The 19,229-nt window shown below is 38.4% G+C and overlaps 1 protein-coding gene across 2 annotated transcripts in view; it reads right to left on the bottom strand.

The window, feature by feature from the left end:
- The window catches only part of Cad87a (cadherin 87A), a 201,907-nt gene that overhangs the window by 180,826 nt on the left and 1,852 nt on the right, over window positions 1-19,229 (bottom strand). For both annotated transcript variants that reach the window (XM_071781222.1, XM_071781223.1), the window contains exon 2: window positions 18,778-18,931. In XM_071781222.1, the coding sequence (XP_071637323.1) occupies window positions 18,778-18,815 (38 nt within the window). In that variant the 5' untranslated portion in view covers window positions 18,816-18,931. The remainder of the gene's footprint in view (window positions 1-18,777; window positions 18,932-19,229) is intronic.

Raw genomic sequence — 19,229 nt, 5'->3', positions numbered from 1 at the left:
CAGTCGCGTTCCGTGAACCCGTTCGGGACGCGTTCGAAGGCATTCCGAAATGTAGCGGATCGTGTACGTGTCATACAGTCACGCGCACCGGAAATCCACACAGCAGCACGTGCGCCGTGCCCGTCTTCCTCGCACATTTACCCAGTTCCTCCTCCGGGAGACTTTTGTCGCGACTCGAAGCGGCGGGCCGGAAACGTGACATATCGAAGTCAGTGTTTTATTTTTGTTCTCTTTTCATTTATGCGAGGCAACGTCGCGCGGGTAATACATAGTCGATCGAAAGTTCAACAAACTGTGTATATGTAGAGACGTCGCGTCAATAAACAATTTCGGCGGCTCTGCCACTCTTTCAGTGACAAAACTCACTCTCGCAGAGTTATCGAAACATTCGAGTGTGCGCTTTTTTTTTCTTGTAATGCAAATGAAACACGCGCGATAGTTCGTTAGAGATTGTCCGAAACAATTGATTGCACTTCAGGTTAGCGCGGTACAATCTACTCTCGCCAATTTGGTGCTTTTTTTATTGAGTGTTATTTTATTGAGAAATAGCGGATTAAAAATGCGCATTAGATAATAAATAAAAATATCTCTTCAATAAAATTTTAGTTAAAGTCACTGAATATGTAATAGCATTTTAGGCCGTTTTGATGCATTAAATTTCCCAGAAATTGTACATGTGTTTACGCCGTTACTCGCGTTAAACGTTGACGTTATTCATAATTAGTATAAGTAGCTTTAATTGAGCACGTTTAGAAAAGGCAATTTCGCAAGAGCTTCAGAAAACTTCTATATTAACATTACGTTCATAACGAAAGTATGATACGTAATATCATATTTTTCGTTTAATTTTTAATTTCAATCTCATAATTGATGTTTATTATACATATACATATATCAATTTTTGAGATATACAAGCAAATTTGCTTCGGTTTTACATAAAAAATCAATTTCTGTCTATATAACTATACTATCCACAATGTTTATAATTGATATATATGAACCATATTAATGTATTCATGTATTCCACAATATTCATTGTTAAATGCGCGGTTAACCAGAAACACTGCACATAATGCGCTGTCTCATACATGTTTAACAACATACCCAGAGTTCTTTTTTTAATTCAATCCCTGCGCAATAACTGCGTGTTATCGCGCAAAAAGTCAAGAATATTCTCCACGGCATATAAACATAAAGCGGTCAGTGAATTTGTTGGCCGGCCGCGAAAGATGTGCCTTTTTATCAAGTGTCGTTAAAGCAAATGGGCTTAGTCGTATAAATGCACCGCACGTGATCGAGTTAAAATTTTATGGAAGCTTTCGCGAGCTTCATCCGCGCGAGCGAGCGCGAGTAAAAGGATTATTAACGCGAGTATGGAGAATTGAAGCTCTTTCTGCTCTCGAAAGTTCCTTAACATGCCTCACAGAACTTCGGAGAACATTGTACATTCTCGCAATTTCTAGCTGCAATTTTAAACGATACCTCTCTGTCCCCCTTTTCAACATTTTTTCCAATGGACGTAGGTAAATTATGTAACAATACGAATCTAGCCAGGTTCTTCATTATACTTATTTAAATGATAAAATTTCGCATCGGAGCGAAGAGGTTTAAAAATTCAAACAAACGTTCAAGATTGCCAGAATTTGAGCACGAACTTGGACTTCCGAATTTTTGGGAGAATATCGACTGACGCGAGAAAAATGATGCGCCGGGGTGAGATCTTACAGGTGACAGGTTGACGAAAGCAGGGAGAAATCGCGAAAATGGATCCCGAAAGTATAGATTTCAAAGACATGACATATTGGAGTCACATCGTTCTCCCGTAACTTTTCATTCAACCACATGTCCTGCAATGACAAACTCGTCGATATACCTGTCATATGTGAACGCGTAACGAGTACACCTGCACCTACGTGACTAATCCCGTTTGCTTGTTTGCTTGTTTAATACAGGAAACCTTTCCGAGTTCGTATATTTGTAGAACATGATATATAATTCTTGATACACTAACCAGACTTTTTTTTTAATAAAAAATAAATGTTTCAGATAAAACGTTCTAAGATTATTGAAATATCGATAATTTATGTATAGTTGAAGTTTGGAGCAACCTTATAGCAAATATTAAAAATTTGTCCTAAAAAGGTTTATAAAAAGAAAAAAAAATATATATATAAAACAATAAAATTACCACAAAAAAACAAATTTAAAATTAATAAACAAATAGATAACAAAAAATAAAAGAAGTCATAGAATAAAATTTTCACGAAAACGGTGATTCCTGAGTTTTGTGTCAAATTATTTAAAAAAAAAAACGCTCCAAGAACATTCTAAACTTCAACCAGCTGATAATTTTAATTCTCCACGATCAGTACATTAAAAAAAAACCAAATTAAAAGCAAAAGTAAAAATATAAATCTGCCGATATTTGTCCCGATCTGATTTGAATAATATTATAAGTGGCAATTTTACAACATGACTATCAACAAAAAATATTATATGTCTTCTCATCACAACTTATATTTTATTAATTGACTTTTCCATACAGAGAAAACAGGATTTGCAATTGATTTTAAATATATGTTGCAACTAATACTTAGTTCTCTTTGGGTGGGGTCTTAAACTCCTAATTTCCAGGAGTCTCTCCAATATTCCCTTGAGACAACTCTTACCTCAACTCAATAAAAAACCAATTTACTTGGATGGGTAGTCTATACTCTCCCAATTTCCATTCCCTCCCCCACGGGGGCAAATTGACGATTTGCCCTCCCCGCTGTGACCCGACCAACTCTACGGTTTCTATTGGGGTTGGGTGTTTTTCCTCTCCTTCTGCGCGAGGGCCTATTAGTATCAAACCCCCTACGGCCTCTCAACAAACGACCTCATCAGATACCAACTAACATTTGCCCATTGTCACCCCAATGAGTGTATCGCGATTTTTATATCTTTTTGTTTATCGGTTCTTATCACACTGAAGATAATCTAATGACAGACCGAAATGTACATAAATTATAATAATAGTTTATTAACTTATTCAGCTACAACCAAGAAGTGGACTTGGTTTACAAAATTTTTTAAACATTTACACGAGAATTCACACTACTAACCTATTTTATCATTCATACATTGCACAACTCAACGGCCTATTCTATACTCTCCAACCTTCTTTTTCTCTCTTCTTTTTTTTCCCTAACCTTTCCCTATATAAACTTTCTTCAATACATTTACTTTGGTGGTGTCTAAACTCATCATTCCAGAGTCTCTCCAATCTTCCCTTATCACATTCTTACCTAACTCAATAAACCAATTCTTTGATGTATATATAAATTATAATTTTAATAAACGACACGAATATCCTCCTGTTGTGACTTTGAATCTAGCTTCTTATTGGTTGGTTTTTTCTAATCTTTTGAGCCTATTAATATTAAAAATATGATATTAAAAATATTTTATCAGATAACTAAAATTTGAAATGTCATAATTTTTATTTTTATTAACAATTAAAAGATAAAAAATGTTTTATATTTTATTATTAAAATAAATCTTTTAAAAAAGTGCAGTACAAATATTAGATTTTTCGGTATATAAAAAGCAATGCAAGCCGTGTGCATTTCACACGCAGTAGTACAAAATTTTAGAAAATTTCCATAAAATAAGTATCAAATATGAGTAAATATAAGCATTATTTTTCCACCATAAGATTACTTTTCCACAATACCTTCGGTTTTGTTATCTATATGATGTTTAATGAGCAATAATCACTCGCATGTTGTAATCAATAAAGTATACCAGACGAGTCTTGAAGGTCAATTCCTAGTAATTGTGCGATACAATCTTACGGCTTGACGTCACTCATACGTACGTCTGGCATTCTACGAAATCTCTTTCTTATTCGATAATGTCTTGCAATGCGTCGCAACTATGTAGCACTGCAGAAAATGCATCTCGTCACACAGTAACTTTCTACAATTCGCATCGCCTCTCGATCCTTGCAAACGTTGCTCTCGCAAACTAGCACACTTGTAACCCGGTAAAAGTGCGCTACGTAAAGCGCCTTGGATCTTACAATCTTGCAAGTTAAGCGAAAAAAAATTGTGCCGCATTTATCATCTGCACGTTTACCTTAGGAGATATCGTATAGTAAAGTCATTTGTCGTAAATAATGTAACGAATAAAATAATGTCGCAATGTTGTGTGTTGGAAAAACATACAGACTATACATTGTAAATTCTTGTTCAAATATAACTTTCGGTTGCAGTTTAAATTAATTTTAGTAATCTGTGTGTGCGTGTGTGTAATTATTTTATCTACACATATATATAATTATTTTATTTCAAAATACGCGTAATTAAAATCAGTATGATTATCTTTTTCATGTAGATAAAAAGGAAACGAAGATATCGAATAAATTTTTATTTTTGGAAAAATTCTGAAAGAACGAAATAATTGAATAATTAATTGTATTTTTTATTACCTTTTGTTTTGTAGTTTGAAATATAATATAAATAAAGATAGAATCGCCAAATCAGGGTCAGATCTAATCGACATCGTCGACGTAATCGGGCCTGCAGGTCACAGACGCAATGCAACGTTATTACAGTGCTTGACGCGTTAAATGACCTAACGAGTGCGATGCAGACGAGATACCGAGGTTCATCGTCAGAGTTAAGAACGCATTTCACCGTGCCACCTATCGCATCGCACCGCGAACGTAGTCAAAATGAACGTAGCTTGGAACAATGAAACGACATCCCCCGGGAATAGGTGAAACAGGTGAAACACACGCGGATCGAACGGGTTATCGCAATATTATCAGCGTCTAAAACTCGGCGCGCACTCTTATGACTCCGCGTTGCTGCAATTTCTCCGAACTTCGTTTTCAACAATCGCGCGTTAGTATAATAACGCACGAGAGAATATATAACGCACCTACGTCGTGATAACAATAAGTCCGCGCGCGAGCACCGTAAGGTCGGAAACGTTAACGCCCGCAGCTGTATCGCCTTTCATTATGCAACTCTACCGCGTAGAAATTCCCACGATGGTGGATAACCGTTCCCGACAAGAATGAGATCAAAGATTCATGGAAGCCCGCGATTTTTTCCCCCGAGCACATAAAAATAAATCGAGTAAAAAAGAAAAAGTAAAATTCATCAATGTCTGTACCACACGATTATACCTCAATTCGCGCTAAATGTGGCGGATTTTTAAATTGAGATAAACAAAATTAATGGATCTTTTAGTCGGATTATAGCATTCCGCGCTAAATATACGGAGTACGTATGCGGGCTTACAAATGTAAATACGGTCAACATATACGGTAGATATGGCAGAATATTTACGAACTAATAGCGTCTCATTTTGAATAACTAATGCAAGCAAATAGGGATAACGCTTCATTCGGGTTTTACCTCGGCTACAGTTTAAATGAAATTTTATGAGCGATTTTAGAATGAATGTTGTATCATAATAGACTGAAGTACTAGCATTAGTATTTACGACGAGACTGCTTTGTGCCTATATCTCTCGCTACTAATTTAATTTCAGTTATGACCCGATGTTTACGTGAAAATCCATATATACAGCTTGTAATTCGTTTGTTGGAATATTATCTCATAAAACGAAAATGCAAAACAATTATAATTTCTGGTGAATTCATAGGCTAATTCCCGGAGAGTATGTAACGAAAAAATTCACGGTGCTTAGAGAGCTGATCAAAATTGTCAAGTAGAGAGAATTACTATATGTTAATTTATATTAATAAATACTTAATATTTTGAATAGATAGTCTTTTAAACAAAATCGCAGTGACTAAGTTTCTACGTAAAGAAAAATATTGAAAAGCAAGAACTAGTAATTATATTGGTAATTAGTAATCACTAATATTTTTATTACTAATTATATTATCTTTTTATTTGTGTATTAATTGTCTTAATCGCGTTGCAAGGAAAAATATAATTGGACAAGCAATCACTCGAAAAAGTATATAGCTCTCTTTTAAGAAATAAGTGTCGCGTAACGATATAAACGGTTACTTCTACTTCTACTCAAAGAAATTTCACAGATAATCCCACACTCTCTAGAACGCGAACAGAAGCGAAATCTTCTCTATTACGTAAATGGAATCCATGAACGGAGGCAGAGTAGTTACGCTCTTAATAGATGCGGCTTTAAAAAGCGAGAGCGAGGCTTAATGAGGCGAGTTACGTGTCTATCTTAGGCCTAATGCCTCGCGATATCTCCGCTCGCTCTATGATACAAAGAATACGCCGGGAATAATATTCACAGGAGAATAATATTCTCGCTCTTGTACCCTACATTTGCCTATTACGCCACGCATATAACGTGCTGCGAAAAATTACAATAGACACGGTATGGCATAATTTAATACGTCACGCCTATAAGATCGCGTGTTTGCGGTAACATGCATAACAACGAAAGATGTATAAAAATAGTTGTAGAAAGTTATCGGATATGTATAACAGAAAGAATATGTCGAGTGTGTACGAAATGAACCAAAGAACAAATGTAAAGAGATAACAGACATAATAGTGAAATTTTATCGCGACAATAACCGATATAAATTTCAGTCAACACGCCGCGCGCCGCAATGAAAGCGCTTGTTTAATAAGAATAATTGATATGTGCATTGTACTAAAAATAAATTCAAATATCGTTTTGTTCGAAGTTTCCGGTTAGATAATTCGAACTCGACATCTGATAACGGCATATATTATGTATCAGATATCTCCGTTACATGTCAAAAAAAAAAAATATACCGGAATCAGTACCTCACCATGTTACGCGCATTGAGATTAGCTATAAAATAGCTGAACCGTTAATCGATGAAATTGTCAGTACAACATCAGCGTCTGCTAAACTGCTACAGTTTACATAGAGCGTACATGTTACCATAATTCATACCATAATTATTTTTCTCCACGCAATACACCAGTATTCTATAGTTAAAACACGATAATTAATTCATAAGTAGGATCTTGATGTAACATTGAGGGATTTAAGAATAAAAAGGTTGCAAATAACTCCTTCTGGTTAAAAGCGTTCACAATCGAAATACATTCAGTCTATGGATTAAAAAAAAAGTATCGACGAAAAAAATCCAGCAATTCATTACAACATATAATCCGTCGTAACTAAATTAAATGGCAAATTCTGTTACATTGTTTGTACGCCTCTGACTTAACGAAGTTTAAACCTTTATGCAGCATATAAAACCGAACAAGGGCGCATCGACAACTACCAATAAAACGGAGAGGGTAGTACGCGTTACATCACGGTTGTATATACAATTGTTTTACAGCTCGGCTTTCCACGGCTCTGCGCGATTTATATCTCGCCGTTGGCTTTCGCGCGACTGCTATTTTACCGCGGCTACGTCGCCGGAAGCGGTTCTTTTTACACCGAGAGGCCGGAATAACGTCAGCCCGTTATTCCTGACGAGAAAAACAGCCGTAAACGCGCTATCTTCGATTGCGCGTGCTCTCTTTGCCAGATATTACCGGCACTAATCCGATAGTTATCCGTGAGTTTTGCCAACACACGTAGACTCGCCGATCTCGGAGCATCTCCTCTATTTCCGCGGGGATTTCTTGCGCGCCACTTACAAAATTAGGAATTTGTTATTAGCGTAATAAAATAAATCATTTGCATATATATTAACAGTGAAACAAGTTTCCAAGCCAGAGGAGGCTTGGAAAATTTATTACCGGCACTAATCCGATATCCATCCGCGACTTTTACCAGTCGGTAGACTTATCGACCTCGAGAAATTCTCCACGGGATTTCTGTACCACTTAAAAAATTAGGCAGAAAAAAACGCTATTAAGTAATGCAAGATAAATTATTTTAGTATTAAGACGTGAGATTCTTTCGTACCGGAAAAAATCCGGAAAAAGAAATTCATTCTATCCGCAAGCAATTTCTCGGGATTTCAGAGCTGTGACGACTCCACGATAATCCGAGACACGTGTAACTCCATTTCCTCAGGGAGACTAAAAACCGACGCGATACGATCGTCGTTCGATCGTTTCAGCCGTCGTCGACGCGAGGATTTTACGGGTGCTTGTACACAAGCCCCAACCATCGCCCATCCCTCGCCATTCTCTCACTATTCATTAAATTCTATTACCTCGTGTCTTTTTCACTCCCGTTCCGGCGCAGCATCGGCGCGGCGCGGGCGCAATGCATCTCCGAATCTTATAGCTTTTAGATGAGGTATTTCATTTTACTACTCGGTGGGAAACAAGCAGAAGCAGAGTTTACGGTCCGAACGGGGTAACCCGATGCGAAAGTCGCCGCACGACTGATTGTTGATCTCCTTTCCGTTAACGGTACGCAGATTTTTACGAGGACTCTGCATCGCGACGTGCATCTCGACGTCGTTGGCAGACGAGTAATTACGTTATCAGCGCTGAACTTTATTAGCATGATTCTAATTGGGTCACGATTCTTGACGAGAGAGAGTATACGCGCTACACAGCGAAAATATTGATTGACACAATATCTCAGCGTTCTCTTTACGAAATCTTTCATTTAGATAAAGTAAAAATGTTGAGTACAAGTTACGTCAATGAAGACGTCCAATATAATCTCTTATTGCTCTTAAAAATATATATTATAATTTCGTTCATATTTAATTAATTTCCATATTAAAATTTGTTTTGCGTGATATTTATCCTGAATTTATCTTAAGAATTATCTTTAAAGGTCGACTGCATGCGTGGTAATTAACGATAACATATGGTTATTAAGAAATAATTTCACTATCTGTTATAAACAAACACGTTTTGCGCGAAACGCGGCAAGCTTTCGCCGATACTCTTTTGCACGCACTCTCGTCTCTCATTTATAGTTACATAAAGTACAGTGTCCTTTCGCCTATTTTCCCATCTAGCTATCTCTCTTCGTTCTTTACCTCTTCGCTGTAACGCGTTCCTATTCCACATTCAGGTATATGAGCACGTCGGCTTGTTTGGGCGGGCAGCATACGGTACGCGTGATCGTCGACACGAAGTGTGCAAGCAAATGCCTACCAGCCTACCGCGAATGCACGTGCAACTCGCGGAGATACACGCTGGCGTTACGAGCGTATACGTTTGTGCGTACGGTATGTATACGCGTGTGTGTCTTTTTAAGTGTGTACGTAAGCGCTGATATACGGGAATACGCCGAGCACCGCGTATAAAGACCGTACACATGACCGGCGTTGGACCGTGCGTATGTTGTATGTGGTTACGACTGGTGCACGGCGTGTATGACAGGAGACACCTATATACGGTCGCACATACGTACGGGGTGTATACGGGGTGTACCAAAAATGACGTGTATATGTGTATACATAACAGCCGCGGGGAAAACTATCTGTTTTTTATGTGCGGAAGAATATCTTAGCGTTTCGAGAAAGTTATTAATAATTTTACGTTGGATTACGCGCGCGCGTGTATGTGTGTGTATACATATACATATAATAATTACATATAATATATTTAAAGTCTGTGAGCGATCGTAAAAACAAACTGCGGAAAGTAGACTTCAGAAGCGTAAATAACAAAATTGTATTATTCGTTTAGTTCTAAGTAGATTTTTATACTTGACAACTGCGCAGCATAAGAATTAAGTTAAAAAATATTTAAGGCAGATCGCTAGACTGATTATCATAGTAATCGTATTAGATAATAAACTTGATAGAAAATCATGTTTAACGTTTAGCGCTAAGTCTGTGTCATTCAATCGTGCTGCCCGAAGACATTCACGAACGACGACTTCGGGAGTCTTTCTTTATTCGGTCGCACGCTGCGATCCGTTAGCACATCCTCTGGGTCATCGACCACGCGGCCGCTACGCGTAGGAGATCGCGCACAGGCACAGGTAGCGATGGCCCTCGACCCAATACTCGCTTGCAAATTGTGAAGCATGCACTGCAAGCGATGCTTGTTAGGGTGCCACTGTCTTCAGAAAATTGTATCATTACCGTGCACCTGAATGTACAAGCAATGCACTATATATCACGATATATTATTATGTATTATTTATTATCAGTTCTCTCTCACTATCTCACTCTCTCTCTTTCTCTCTTTCTTGTAACAAAAAATAAAACAAATATTCAAACATAAAGACAATCGCTTTTCAAGTAAAAATGCGAAACAGAAAACATATTTTACATTTTGTATAATTAATCTTGTATCTTTGCTACGAGATTCCCACTTCGAATGTCGTCACAGTATTTTTCACCATCTCTTGTAAAAGTCTATATTCTGATTTCAAGTGAATAAGAAAAAGCTGTAATATATACGCTTTCTTCGAACAAATACGCTTACTTGCTTCGACAAGTACGAGGGAAAGCGGCTGCTACATTTTATTCATACGATGCTATTTTCAACGACACAAATGTTTGACACTAGAAAATAAATGACTATAAGACTGAGATCATTGACATGTACAACGGGAGCCATTAAAAAAGTTCAATGCACGTTTTTTTAAATTATTCGACACGACGCGCGAGAGCATCCACACCATCACTACCCAGCAGCTCGCGTTCGCGAGTATCCTCCGGCGGATCCTGACCTCGCCTCGAGTTCCCGTGTGGTATTCCAACTTGAGATACCCCCTCGAGTAAAGGAGATACTTCCAGTACGAGTGCGTGGCATACGAATCCCACAGGATTCGGCGCGTTATACGAGGTGCTCCGACAAACACCGTGCGTGCAGAAAAATTATTTTTCCACCTCTGCGTCATGCAAAATTACATAGAATGTCACTGAAATACTTGAGCAGACTTTTGGATTGAGTCTTTTGCGTTAAAGCGAAAAAGAACGTTCGTATATAAACGTAATTGTGTTAACTGAACAAAAGTAAAACAATCCACGGAAAAAAGGAATTTGCTACTATAGCAAATCTATTTGTTAATTGTCGCAATATAACAAAAAGTTTTGCTATTATTGCAAAATTAATTAGCTCTCGCAGCAAAAAATGTTAGTTGTCCCTATAGTAGCAAATCCTTTTTTTCCGGGGAGCGATATATTTTAGAGTTATAACATGTATATAAAAAACATTATATTCACGGTAAACTTTTAATCGTTTTTAATATGTATCATTATAAATGATATAATTCAAGTGCAGTGTACATTCTCACGTAAATGTATAATTTACCACATCCATTAACCACATCCATTAAACGTAAAAAAAGCTTTTGTACAGAATTCGGAGCCTGCATCGAAAATCGAAACGTTAACGACCCAAATTAGAGTTTAACAAGTCATGTTCCGCGACTCGTGTTTCTGTGTCGTTCACAAAATTTTTTCAGTAACCATTCATGAATTATTCGACTGATTTGCATAGGTTTTTCGTGGCACCCCGTACATGGCATAATACCGGGAAAAATCCACCGACGTAAAGTTTAGCCGACCGGCCGGCCGTACGATAAATCACTTTCCGGACACTCGTACATCTGTTCCAGTAGTCTCGGATCATATCTATCATATCCAACGCGTTGAAACATCCCCGTGTGCTTCGTTACGAATGCCACGGGTTTCACCCGTGCTCTCTTTTCCCTCGCCGCCATTTTCCGCGAGAATGTAATCGTGTGACGTGATTTTGGTCGATTAACCGCTATGGCTTACAATTAGAGTCGGACTTGATGTCGCAAGAAACTTTCGTGGAAGCAAAAGCGCATTGTTGTCGAGCATATTATTGAATTCGGAGCGCGGACGCGCATTTAACATCGCGATTTAACAGAGCGCATTACGTCCGCAATTTGAATATTGAATTTCAACTTTTAATTCGTCGATACTGTTGCAATTCCTATTAGGAGATCGTCATTTGATAGTCCGAGCACGACGGAATTGCGGAAGAATATGCGCCGAGGTAGTCGGAAGACATGTTACGCACGTACAGAATAAATGCCGCGCGTTTGTATTTCCGTCTACGATAAAGGTGAAGCGACATGCCGGAGTAACGGTTTAAGCTAACGTTGCTCACACAGTATATCGTCGGGGCCCCCAGGATCGTGTCTAGTCCAAAATAGCCACGGCAGTACATTGAACCTCTCTAATCAAACACTAAATTTAGAAACTTCAAGATATTTATTTGGAAACTTAAAGATCAAACATATTTTCTCTTTTAATTGCAAGTGTAAACTTTTAATTGTTTATTCGTTAATCTTCAACTAGAACCTTACTTGAAAGTTCGATATTTGATAATGATCAATATTTTATGACAAAAATATTTCACGAAACTTTCGATTAGGAAAGAAACTTCGAAAAATTAATCGAACATATTGTTAAAAGAAAACATCGCGTGGTCTAAGAAATTCTGTACACCCCTGCTAAAATATATAATTCTCAAGTGTATTTATATATATATATCTCTCTCTCTCCAAGAAACCCAAACTTATCGATATTTCTTCGAGTAGCTTTCTCTGCGAAAAAACGTAACGCGATGTATACTTTCTAAATTTATAAAAATATTAGCTAAATGAATTACGAGATATCTCGCACTCGCATACTAATTCATGCGTTGTGCATTATTTTCACATTAATTCCATTTTAAACGTAGGCTAATATCGATAGAACAGACCTGGAACGCGACCGCGCTTAATTTAATAACGACTATATACGGGCGTGTGAGATTGAATTTATGAAGTCGCAAACTTCCAGTTTTACGTTCTAACGAGATTACAAGTTCGCAACCTTTTCATTCCGGTAGAGCCGAAATGGCGCCTCATATATAAAACGCCCAAGCTGAATTCTTTAATTTGATCGTAATAGAAGACGTGATAATCTCTTTTGCGAAATTCCATCAAATTTCGTTCTCCATTGTTTTATACCTAACATTTACAAAAAATTAAGGAGTGTTGTTTTCGGAGTTCTGGTAAAACGATAACATTTTTCAGAATTGACGGAACGTGATACAGGGAATGGTATCATTTCTTGTGAAATATAGAACTTTTCTTTAACGACACGCTACCGTGGAGATTTATTACTTCAAACTTTGAATTACCTGCATTATTTTTCAAATTTAAGACGTAATGTTTCAGTAAGCTTTTAACTAAGCTTGAAATTAAAATTCTATTAACGTAAAGACCACTTCAAATTGCATGATAACTAATTGCATTATTTATGAGCTTCTTTAATTTGAGGGAAGCCCTTCACTTAGCAGTTGCTCGAAACTGTTAATACTTTGATGTTTCTGCTCGGCGAATTACGGATCAATGTGAAATTCTACAAAAAACATTGTACTCATTTGTTAGATGTAATTACGATGTAATAATTAAAATTGTTTATAATCAAATGTGCATTTATGGTAGATTCAATTAAAGCTGGGATTCAAATTCAAGCAACAGATTTTTTACAGATTAAAAAAAAGTCGGTTTCAATTTATAATGTTAATAAGTTCTAAAGCGTTTCTAAAAGCGCAACAAGGTATCTGTAATAATGATACCCGTTATATATATAGAACGTACTCTCCGCGAGAGATATCTATCACGCGAGCTCGTTTGTAGCCCCCTTCCGTAATCACGACAATCAAGTGCCTATTTCAGCAATACAATCAAAGCGACGTATTGTTTGATTAGTCTGACAAAGATAGGAGATTGATAGACGTCTTAATGGCGCGCAGAATATGGGAGGTCAAATTCATAAGCAGCCCCGAGGCTTGCATTCAAAATAGAACAATCAAAAATTGCAGCAACTTATTTGCATTGACTATAGATGACGGAGTAGATACGTCAATAGAAAATACAAGAAACCTCGTTACAATCGAATCATTCAATCTCATTTCTCGCGACAGAACTTTGCAATTTTGATTTGGAAACCGGTCCTACCTGTTTCGAGCAGATATATAATTTTCCGCGAAGTTTATTTCAGAATAACAAAGAGATCTTTCGCATAAATTAAATTCGCATTAAATTGATGTCGAAAAGTTTTTTATCATCCGTCCGTTAAACGTTTCCCGCATAAAATCTCTGCTATTAGCATAAAATTTTCGACCCACTTCAAAATATTCGGTGATCAGCCGCTGCAAATAGAAAATTAATATTTCGCAATTTCGCAAAGCTTTATCACGGGTGCGCTAATTAGATTTTAATGCTATTTATAATTAACGATCGAGGCCGCATAAAAATTACCAAAATAATGTGACCGGCAATATGGAGCTTTTTCAATATAGCGAATGTTTACCGGCGGCACACATTCAGACCGATTCAATATCGTTGCACTTTGAGTTTCAACTGTTTTAATCGTTCGACCTGTATCCCACCTGTATTTCATTACTTTTTAGTCAGACTCACAATCAGACCCGGTATTGCCATTGTTACGGCCATATTCGATTTCCAACAGCAAGTTAAACATATTGTACTCGTTTCGAATTCATCTTGAAACATATTAGAAACTGCGTAGAATGGAAAAAAGCTTGAAATCTATTCTAACAACGACATATTCTGAAGAAGCATGTTAGCTCTTATGACTTGCCATTCGAAAACACGGTGTTTCGAGCATTTGCAACTCTTTCGCGGCAGACCGGGCGGTCGAAGTTTCCCGACCCGTAGACCCGGGACTTTCGTTCCGAGAACGATTCCGTGTTCGTTCCTGCATGAACACGCGGCCAGGAGATCCCTTCCACGCGGAATAGGACTTTCACCGCGCGGCGTTCGCCAGCGCCTCGATGACGATCGGCCGACCTTGCGTGCCGCGAGTACTGGTATTCAGATTACGCGGAATATACCAGCTCGCTTCAGTATTACAAGTCGATGAAAGATAGATCGGAGATCAAATCAGAGATCCCTCGGTCGCGAAACGCGAGATTGTTTCAATTCGAATGACTCACGTAATGACCGATGCGATGAAGCAAATTCGAAATCGTACAAATATAACGAATATGAAAAAAATACGACGGAAAAATTTAACTTTTCGATTCTTATTTGGTGATAATTATCTATAGTAATCAATTGCACGATTGTAAATAGATGTGACTTTTACATAAATTTCGAGAATTTAAATTGAAACATTTATTTGAAATGCCTGCACTTATGAATATATGTATAAAGTCATCTTGTACTTATACTTACCAATAAGAATTTTCATGTTATTACATTGTCTTTAAATCATTTAAATATCGTCATTGTCTGCTTATTAAAAAAAAGCTATATTATATTCAAAAAAAGCTATATTATATTCAAATTAAGCGGCAGTTCGTATTTGCGAGATTCCTTGAATATATTTATTCGACCAAAACTTGCGTCGTTGCAAGGGAAAAGAGGGAACAGAAAGAGGCAGAGGCAACGCGAAAAGGACGAAATTTCAAGCTCTGTCGTGATATTCGGTTTCAATTAAATCCGAGGATTCGCGCGCTTAATGAAAAATGTGCCGGGAACTTTCCGCTTGAAGCACTCTTCTCCTTCTCAGGGAACGATTATTGCCTCGCGGATGCACCGCGCCGCGCCGGTGCATCTCTCTCGGAAAGCCGTCGTTTTCTAAGGCTTTATAAAACGATATGCTCACGTTCCCTCAGAACTCAATGGCGACGGATGAATATCGAAAGCAAATCCGCTCGCTCACTCGCCCGCACGTTTTCTATAACGTGCGATCCCGCTTCTGACTTTGTTTCGTTTTTAATTCGCGGGTAACTTTCACACGTTCGCAGAGGACGCAACTGTTATGCCAGACACGCTCGCGTGAAAAAGGAATAACCCAGCAACAACGTTCGCAGGCCTATGGTGTAATTTCTTAACCCGTCCCGCATCCTGGTAATTTTACGCGCGGAGTTCCGTGCCATTCTCTTCCGTATGAAAGAAAGATGGCAGGAACCAAAGTGTAGCAAGAAATCGTGTCCGTTTAAATTGATAGAGATTGCTGCACTTAATAAAAATTATTAAAAACCTACAAGCATCACGTAATTTTAGTATTTAGTACATTTAGAACTACTTCCTTGGAATTATTCGCGAAAGAATAGAGAAAATAAATCTCCCGGATACACAGGAATAATCGATGAAGGATTGCTTCGCAAAGTTGATTAAAAGCCGTTTTCGTCGAAACGACTAAAATCACACGGCGCAAGATCGATTTTTCAAGTACGAAGTTTTTGTAGGACGCTCGCAAGGAGTATTCACAAAACACCGCGGAGCACCAAGAGTAAAAAAAAAATACACAGCGATATATCGTCGATTTAGCGTGTTTGTCTCGCGGAGTGGTCGAGGGTCGCGCTTGCTCAAGGGTCGAAAAATCGGTCCGGCACCGGCGACGGGGCGCCGTTTACGCGTGTTTTAAAATCAATGGGTGGTAAACGAGGACGCGATCGGCAAACAATACGCCCCGGCACGGAATATTGCGCCGGGCCGCGCCGCGCCGCTGCAATAACTCTGTATAACTTTGCTTTTACCTCGGCGAGAGCATACCGCCGAAATACGGCCGGGTAAATATTTGGATATGCTTCTCCTTCGTATATAAAATATAAAATCCGCGAATGCGCAAAAAAACAACCGAGCGATATACGCGTTCTCGTGTTATTTTATCTAATTATTATTGCGCGCGCGCGCGACGAGGTAATCGCTGATTGTTTATTTCCATTAAAATGCGACGGTAACTTTTAAAGCGCTAAACGAGTTTACATCACGGGGAATATTTCGTTTTTCATCGTGTATACACGCCCTCGAATAAAGTAGAAAAAAACCTCTCTGAAATTTACTTTAATAACGCTCGTCTTGTACCTGTATAAGCACCGTGAAAAATCTTGCTGCTTTTTTAGCGATCGTGGAAACTTTTACAAAACCGACGTAAATTGAAACAATTATGCAAATCATTAGACACGGCGAAGAACGAAGCAGTAATTATGAGAACGAGGATACCTTATACCGCTTCTCGTTATATTATTTCAAGGGTTAACGCGCACGATGCTCTCCAAACGGCAGCATATACACGGTGTTGCACCGGGAGAGACCGCACGGCGATCTCGGTTCATTATCGCGACTGCTCGCGAGGCGAACTTAGACCGCGAGTTCCCGTAATTGCTCCCAGCGAAGTGTTACATCCGCGTGCGCGCGAAAACAAGCCCGAATTGAGTAAGGCGTTCGTGACCGGCGAAAGTTTGCATTAACGATATTACAGCGCCCCGTGGTGTGCCTGTGTAAATAGGATTCTGTCGAGTGGTGCGCATTTTCAAAAGATGGTCTTTCACAAGATTAGACTGCACGGTTTTAGTTTGGATAAGACTCGGCCGCGGCGCCGCAAAAAGGAAAATTGCTCGCGTAATATCACAGCAGCGAGATCTTTTGAATTTGCCAGTGATAAAACTGGCGATGGAAAAAAAATTCCGATAAAACGAGCCATTACGGATAAAAATAATTATAAAATGTACGGCGTTACGCTATAATTATATTATGCTGCTCGTAAAAAAATTTATATCGTTAAAACTAAAATAGGATATCGGATTTATGATATTCGCGCTAGTAGCATTCCAGATATTATTTAACAATCATTGTTAACGCTTAAAGGTTATTCGAATGTATATCAATTATTTATTATTTTACGTATGGGAACACTCGAATAGGGAAATTGTATTTTTTTTTTTTCATGTAGCTCAGCTTTGTGTCGGTGAAATTCATTTATACATATATGCAATATTTTACAGTTGGATGTTTCCTCTTTTTTCAGTTCACAAAATTAAATGGTATATAAATATTAATATGTAGGTTATACGAATCGGAAACCGGTGGCACACAATGAGGAAGATTAATTAACACGGATGTAAATAGCACGGTTCAGTGCAAAACCCACTGCATTTGACAGACTAGAAAGATATCTAAAAATTTTAATATGTAGCCGCTTCTCTACAGCGAAATTAAACTTATTATTATTATAGTAGAATATCTGACAAGTTTGACATAAATTTCCTCAATTCCGAGAATCGAGAAGTCATTATTCATTTAATTTTTCATTATTAAACATTTTTAGAACTAATGTCAAACTGAAATCTCTATTTAATAAAGCAAAATCCATTTGATGAAACTAAATAAAGGAAAAATCTTTATCTATTTAAATCTGTAAAATATAGCTCACTGAGAGAAAAACCCCATTTTCAACGGTTAATAATTCGCAAGCTATTAATTTCAATACTTTGATATTATAGAAGCTTTCGATACTATATTTTATGACTTAAAATTCAATACTACATTTTACGACTTAAAATAAATCTGTAATTTATATCCGCCAAAAATATCCGCCTTTATAAGTCATTCTATTTTAGCTCAGTTTTGTACACAAAAACGCGGAAAAGGTATATTCTCAAAATGATATTTGAATCTATAAAAAAGTATATAATTTTGAGATATTTTAAGCAAAATGCTAATTCAGACACTTTTTCGAGAAAGAGGAAGGAACGATTTCTTACACCTATTATCATTATCATGATGTTATAGAGTGTAATTGCATTGATCGAGCATGCAAACGTATTTTCTTTCATACCAAGGTAATCACAAAAGTGAAAGAGGAAGCAAATTTGAAATTAATAGTTTAGCTACCCCGCCCCCTTTTTTTCTTTCACATTCCCTTCGTATCCTCTATCTACATCTCTCTGATGTAGATCCGTTTGGGTTGCTTTTTCCACTATTCTCTTTCACTCTCAAGAACCAAACCCGGCTTTTCTAATTCTAATGCAAAAAATGTAAGGGCGCGCGGCTAAAACAGATAGACCACACGTTCGGGTCACGTTCAGCGTGCATCGCATGTGAAACGCGGCCGCTACATATACGCGAAAAGGCGAAGGGACTCACCGAGCGGCGACGGCTCGTTCCGCGTGTCTGCCCGTCATCCTCGAAGAATCCTAGGCCGGTCGTGCTGCGTGGGAAGACTCACGGCGGCGAGCAGATTACTCCATGCCAGGTGCCCGTGCGGCGCGGCGACGGCGACGGCGACGCGCACACCAGCCTTCGAAGAAGCAGAAGAGGAGACGTTTCTCTCTCGAGCGGGCTCCGTTCGAGCGGGACGGAACGAAACGTGCCCGCCGTTTCGCACGCGAAACCCCAATTTTATTCCGAGCGTCACGTCGCGACTCCGCGACGTCCGAGCGCGACGAATCTCGTTCGAGCGGTCGGAAGTTAGCCGCGGCCGCGCGCGCGCGAAGTTCACGGAATTCAAATCCAAACTCGCTCGCCTCGCAAACGCGACGTCGCGTCTCGCGTCTTTCTCCTTCTTTCGCCTTCTTTCTTGCTTTCTTCGCGTAAAA

Source organism: Temnothorax longispinosus, chromosome 6 (assembly GCF_030848805.1).
Source record: "Temnothorax longispinosus isolate EJ_2023e chromosome 6, Tlon_JGU_v1, whole genome shotgun sequence".
NCBI classification, from domain to species: domain Eukaryota; kingdom Metazoa; phylum Arthropoda; class Insecta; order Hymenoptera; family Formicidae; genus Temnothorax; species Temnothorax longispinosus.
This window is presented reverse-complemented; position numbering and strand designations above follow the sequence as displayed.